This window comes from Capsicum annuum, chromosome 2, assembly GCF_002878395.1.
Source record: "Capsicum annuum cultivar UCD-10X-F1 chromosome 2, UCD10Xv1.1, whole genome shotgun sequence".
Lineage (NCBI taxonomy): Eukaryota > Viridiplantae > Streptophyta > Magnoliopsida > Solanales > Solanaceae > Capsicum > Capsicum annuum.
In genome coordinates, this window is record NC_061112.1 from 152,872,363 (window position 1) to 152,879,390 (window position 7,028).

Consider the following 7,028-nt stretch of genomic DNA (forward strand, 5'->3'; position numbering starts at 1 on the left):
GTCAATAGATATTAATTCCATGATACCAAAAGGTCAAAATTAAGACTACCAGACGGTACTATCTCTTCCGGAAATAACAAATTACTACCATTATCAACAAAACACCAAAAAAAATCTAGTGAGAAAAAGGACAGCTACTTGCGTTATTGTTACGGTGTTACATTTTTAGGAAAATATTGTATTCATTAAGTAGTAGACTTGATTTTAGATATTTGAATATATGGAATAAGTAATGAAGATACCCATTTAAAAAGAGAATATTTTATGCATAGGCGTAAAAAAAATATATTGCTTTAGACACAACCCATTTAAATAGTCAAATTGATAAATTAAAGTTACAATATTCTGCATAGGCGTCTCAATAAAATTAGTGGCATAAAACTAAACTTTAATAAGACATCTTAAAGATTAGTTTTAATTAATAAAATATTAGTCATGTGTTTTCAATGCATTAAATGGGATGTTGCTGTTAAAACTTTATTTATTAATATAAAGTTTGAATTGTTTAATTTAAAATTCTAAATTATTCCTAGTAATAATTAGATAACTTTTTCTTTATATGATTTATCATTCACAAATTCAACTTGAACCCAACAGTTTGAAATCAACTACTAAATCCTTCTAACCATCCAATTTTATGTTATTAGTAGTTGATGTGTCTAGTAACTTTAATGTTTTTCTTTACCATGGTTATTTTGCTACTCATTTATCTTTTGTTTTCAGCCTGCGTATTTGCTTTTATAATGCCTAAATTTAAGATTGAAATCCCATGATATCTAAGTTTATAGTTGAACTAATTAAATAATGCAGAACTGTTGTAAAATGGTATTGACGAATGAACGAAAGCAAATTACTTGTTTTCTTCTTTTGATAGTAATTAGTAATGAAAACAACTTACAAATTCTGACAGTCGTTATCATAAGTTATTAAACTATCATCTATATCTGTAGGTGGGTTGAGTTTACAAAAAAGCGTAAATATTTCCAACGGTCGACAGATGGGTGAAGAATGTATTTCCTTGGCATTGTGTTTCTTTTCTTCTTGATTCTTTTACAGTTGAAGGAATTGTGTTAAGACATTCAGGCTATCATAGCACCTTGCAGAAAATTTGACAAATGCTTTTGTTTCTTTTAAGCACCAATTATTCAGATATTAGCCAAGATTTGGCTTTTATTACGAGCAGACTAACATGGTTTTGCTGCATTATGTCATTCGTGTCATAACAATATAACATTGTGACTGTCAATTGTTTATATTCTTCCTGTTTTTCTTGTGTTTCCATGACCTTGAGAGGTTATCGACTCAATTGTCAAAATTTCTGGTTGTATAGGTGGAAGGAAAAGGTCATCATTCTATTATGACATTTGGAATGATAAGTATCAAATGGAATGATATTTCCATGACATTTCTTTTTATTGGTACATGTTGCATTCTTCCTGTCTCCATTCACAGCTTAACTTATGCCTTTACAGACATTTTGCAGCACAAAGGCATGCAGTTCGTGGGCAGAAACTAGCTTTGGAGCTTTCTGCTGCCTGAGGGGTAGCGTGATTTCTACCTTACACGAGATGATAAATCCCGTTCTTTAAATTCTATTGAAGAACGAACGAAGAAGGTGAGTGATCCTGTTTTAGTGGATTCTTTGGCGTGGTAGTAGTGTTGTTAAGCAGCAGTTTATGCAATATGTCTTTCACAATTGAGTAAAATAATCCTGTACTTTTTAAACATTCCGTCTCTTCAGAAGCAAAAGGCGCAACAGGAATCTGGGGAAATTTCTGATTTCCCAAGTGAACAGTTTGCGCCAAAGGTGATGCAGCAATTTCCCCAGAAAAAACCTGTGGTAGATGAAGATCAAGCCTAGCCTAAGGACGTTTTGGCCGGAGTAAGTTCCCTTTAAACCCCATTTCCTGCTGCCAAAATTGGAAAAGAAAAGGACTTGATAATGGAAGCTGCTTTTTTCAGGTATTTGGTGGTCAATGATGTGCAAACGTTTCAGAAAATTATGCTTATTAATAAAAAATATTGTGGTGCTTGCTCGTCGCCGCTGTGTGGTGCTTGCTCGTTTCAAGGACTTACTTAGACCGTTCACTTGGCTTAGAACTAACAATGCCCAAAAGAATCAAGAAGCAACAGAGTCCTCATATTTCGTCCTAATTCTACGGCAAAATCTACTCCCGAGTTTATATAATTATATTATCTTTGCTTTTAGTTCTCGCTCAACTTGATTTAGTGTTTGGAGTTCGACACTAGTCCAGTTAAAATAACCGCCGGTTTTAGGGCTTGGAAGAAGAGCCTGCCTCCTCTCCAATAAATAGCAAGATAATTAGATCCTGCATTTAAGCTCTTGGTATTTGGAAACACAAATGATAAATTTTATAGAAAATATAATAAACTTGATAATAAGTTGAGCAAAATATGAAATGGAGATGGCGACATGCTCTTATCAAAACAAACGGAGCTCAACTCAATCCATTTACTATATTAACAGTGAAAGTAACCCAAACACCACATGTACTGGAATCAACAGCTCCTTAATAACTTATTTACCCTTGAATAATATGAGTAAATCGAGTCATACAGATGAAGAACTGAGTTTGAGCTGTACAAGTCTAGTCACTTAGTTGAGTGAGGAGCAAAGCAAGTTTATGAGTAGCATTACAACTTGGACCTACTGTACACTAGCTGCAGCATCCACCTCTTTGAGCAACTGCTCCATCCCGTGGACCAGCTGCACCTTGGATATGCCCATAACCAACCTTGATTCCAGATGACTGCAAGAATACCAAGTGATCTATGTTAGAAAATGCATTCCCAAGGGGGGGGGGGGGGGGGGGGGGGGGGGCGGGGGGAGGGTGGGGGGGGGGGAAGGACCAAACTTAAGAAGTTATCAACCAACTACGAAACGGCTTCTTCCATCTAAGCTGGCCATATCCAGAGCTTGCAAACAAAAGATCTTATCCTATTTTAGTTAATTACTCAGATACTAAAACAAGATGCCCTAAAAGCAGTACATTTAGCAATGAAGAAAATGCCTTGTCATACATTTCTGCATAAAACTAATTGTTTACCTCGTTGGAGACATCAAAAACCCCTTCTTGGATCTTTTGAAGTATCTTAGCAGCAGTCTGTATAAAGGCCTGCCAATTCATTGCATTAGTTTAGAAACTAGCTTCAATGGAATATTGAAAAACGCGAGCTTGTTGATAAGAGATTGCCATGGTCTCTGGCTAATGCGTACCTCCTCAACATTTTGAGCAGTTCTAGCAGACGCCTCAAGAAACAAAAGCCCATTTTCTTTTGCAAATTGTTCTCCTTCCTCTTTACTGACAGCCCTTCGGTGTGACAGATCACTCTTATTTCCTACCAGCATTATAGTCATATTTGGATTTGCGTGCTGCCTAGCATCTTCAAGCCAGCTGGCTAGATGATTAAATGTCTCTCTCCTAGACACCATATCGATTACTAGCTTTAACAAAATGCTAATGAAAAATTCTACTAGAAATGAATATTACAGTGAAATACTGGAACCATTGAGACAATCGTTGTAAATGTGATTATATAGGAACTCATACACTGAGCTAGTGCTCTGCTAGAATCATCAAATTGACTTGCCTAACTGGATGGAAAATGTTCCAGGCAAGTAATCAGTTTCCAATTTATTCAACTTGTAATTGTAATATTACTCCAACAATCCAATATTCAGTATGAGAAATCTCAAAGATAATCTCTTCCAACAATCTGCTAAACTATGCACACGATACTTCATGAGTTCATGCAATTAATATAGTTCTACTCATGATTTCCATGTCCAGCTAAAAAATTCTAAAGTTATTTGTGTCATTTTTGGGCAACAACAACAACATACCCAGTGAAATCCCACAAGTGAGGTCTAGGGAGGGTAGAGCGTACACAGAGCTTACCACTACCTCTATCTCGGGGAGGTAGAGAGGCTGTTTCTCTAAGACATTTTCGGGAAAACTACAGCCAATTGGGATGATTTGCCTTAGCAAGAAAGTTCATCAACCAATGTTGCAACAACAAAAGTATTCCAAATTAGTCTAAAAGATGCACTAGAATAAGGGTGTGTTAGGAAGGGAGGAAAGTGTTTGTAGGTTTCTTACTTATTTTCTTGCATTTGGTACATAAGCAGAAAATATTATCCCAAAAGCATTGGTATATTACCTAGGAAAATACTTTAGGAGGTGGGGGTGGGCGGGTAGGAAGTGTGGGATAATGGGGGTGGGAGAGGGGATGGGGCGTGTTGGAGGGTGGGATGGAGCCAATAAGTGTGGAATGCCACTTGTGGAATTTGTTCTCCCCGCTGAAATGAGTGAGGTCAATTTTCTTATTTATAAGGAACTTGTTTTCCTAGAGAATGTTTTCCAAATATTTTCATCAACCAAAAATGGAAAATTGAAAAACGTTTTATGTAAAATGTTTTCCTCCATACCAAACACATCCTCAGTTAAGGTTTTAAATATCTGACTTCTGCATAATAATTGACTTGAAAGGACGTGGAATGTCTACAGGAATCCTCAATTACTGTTTCATACAATCAGAAACCTACTTGACACCTCAGACTACTTGGCAATTAAAAAGGCAACAGGACCCCCAAAATAATTTATAAGGGGAAAAAGCAAAATCTTCTCTTGCAAAAAGTTTCTTCACAGAAAATGACCAGATTGTTCAAAGAAGCAAATGGAAGTTTACTTGTGAGCTAACATTGGCCATATGTGTACAAATACAAACAGCAACGGGATAATACCTGGTGATGTCATAAACTAGAAGTGCGCCAGCTGCTCCTCTGTAATATGACCTGGTGATGGATCTAAAAGATTCCTGCCCAGCCTAGAGAAAGGAAGGTTCATGGAGGGAAGGAAAGAGAGTTATAAATCATTGTAATTGAGTTACTAGATCAAAGTCCAAATACAATGCTCATCGATGAAGAAATGAATTGGAATAAAAAAATATACAAAGTGCTCCGCAATTATCAATGTATTAATACGTATAGATCCCTTTATTGCATAACCTTTGTCCCTTCTGCCACGATCCAAGAGTCAAAAAGAGCAATCTTTGACCAAGAGTTTAATGTTATATGGCGCCATTTTTTAAAGCGGGAACACCTCATAATACATACTAGTATCATCCAGCTTTTATTTCAATGAGCAGATTAGCTTATATCCAATTTAAGTCCAAAAGTTGATCAACTTGACCATCATCAACAACAACCACAAAGTGTAACCCCACAAGTTGGGTCCAGGAAAGATAGGGTGTACACAGAACTAACCCCTACCCTAGAGAGGTTGTTTCCGATAGACTAGAACATCAAAAAGTGAAAAGTCTATTTACACATGGAAAGTAACCTCCTTTGGTCTGATTGTGTAACTTATTTAAGATCATAAGTTACTGTATGGCTTCTAACTTGTTATCACATATACAGAATGTGTTGAACACCATGGACACGTCCTTATCAAAACTCACTATGGACATCTGAAATAAAAACTAGATCACTAACAAATAGCTATCTCGCAACATGTCTTCCTACTCATAATGAAAAGGGACGGAGAAACTGAGAACTTTACCGAGCATTTCCCCCTAAAACTATGCAGGACTAGGATTAGCTACTCAAGTCTAGATTAAATGAAGGAAATGTAATTAACTCTACATTGGATTATCTATTAACTACTATGCATTGATGAACACAAATAAAAAGTAGGAAATTGCATACTCAACTCCAATTTTTTTTTCAAAATATACTCAATCGCAAAATTAGCCATTCAGCCTTAATGTTTTGGACAAGTATCATGTGTCCAAGCTATGTGATAACCAAAGTATCACCAGAAACATAGTTCGCAGAGACTCACTCGTGTGGCACTTGTTGGACGAATCGTACATCACCTAGCACCTAACATTCCATTATATATGATAGTTCAAGCTTTTGTCCTCAAAATTTTTTAGCATTAAAGTTAGATAGAGCCTTTGGATCAATGTAACTTAAAACATTATCAATATGTGATACCCGAAACCTCTACCAAATACGTGTACAGCACCAACTATTCAGAGAAAAACAGTAAAATTGAGGTCAATGTGAGATAGAGAAAGCGATCAAACATCAAAAACAAGCGGATAGTTAACAAGAGGAGAATTATATTACAGTATCCCAAATTTGAAGTTTAATTGGCCTGCCGTCAATGGTGACCATACGAGCACCAAACTCAACTCCAATAGTGAGATCATGCACCGGCTGAAACCTCTTATCCGTAAATTGCAGAAGTAAACACGATTTTCCCACACCTGTTCAAATTAAGTAATCCGTACCGTCAAATTAGGGTTTCAAAAAGAACAGACAAAACTAAACACTAAAAGAAAATGAAGAAATGAAAGAGAAGTTAACCTGTATCTCCGATGATTATGTACTTGAAGAGATAGTCGTAAGACATTTTCCGATAGCCGGAACGGATTTATGTCGCCGGAGAAGTTAAGACAGTTGGAATTTTGGGTCAAAAATGAGCAACGTAAGTATGAAGAAAAGAAGAAAGAAGAAATATGGACAAAAGGGGAAAATGGGTAACACTAAAATAAAGTTAAGGGGTGACGTATACGGTATAACTCAATTTTGTTTAGAGATTTCCGGAGCAAAGCATCTTTTGGGAACTTCCTGCGTTACAATTTCCCTTCCATAAAATCCGCATTCGATATTTTCTTTAAATTAATACTAATATATTAGTATATTTTAATTTATTTGAACTGCAATTACAATCAGATTAACTTTAAAAATAAATCCTCACTCGAAAAAGTGACTTTTTTAAAGCCTTTTTTGCTTGATTCATTTTTTATTTCAGTACCGTATATTATCTTCCTGCCGAATTTAATGAAATATTTCTCTATCTACCAGAATTCAATCAGTAAAACAAGAAATATGGAATAAAGAGTGAATTTTCATAAAACATAATAATATTTGTCTGAAAATTTTATGGCTGCTAAGAGAGATGCTGTTATGTATGTATATTGGCATTTGAGGTTCAGAT

The 7,028-nt window shown here is 35.8% G+C and overlaps 1 protein-coding gene and 1 long non-coding RNA gene across 2 annotated transcripts; one reads left to right on the plus strand and one right to left on the minus strand.

The window, feature by feature from the left end:
* Positions 1–447: 447 nt before the first annotated feature.
* LOC107860705 lies at positions 448–2,304 on the plus strand. The gene is made up of 4 exons (XR_007052608.1): positions 448–1,010; positions 1,473–1,615; positions 1,742–1,882; positions 1,963–2,304. It is a non-coding gene; the product is annotated as an uncharacterized LOC107860705 (long non-coding RNA).
* A 136-nt stretch (positions 2,305–2,440) lies between these two features.
* Positions 2,441–6,744, minus strand: LOC107860703 (ras-related protein RABB1b). Its single transcript, XM_016706160.2, has 6 exons — positions 6,395–6,744; positions 6,155–6,294; positions 4,766–4,848; positions 3,239–3,443; positions 3,069–3,137; positions 2,441–2,771 (listed from the first exon to the last, which is right to left on the minus strand). The coding sequence occupies exons 1-6, from the start codon at positions 6,438–6,440 to the stop codon at positions 2,679–2,681; spliced, it is 636 nt and encodes a 211-aa protein (XP_016561646.1). The 5' UTR covers positions 6,441–6,744; the 3' UTR covers positions 2,441–2,678.
* Between the last annotated feature and the right edge of the window lie 284 nt (positions 6,745–7,028).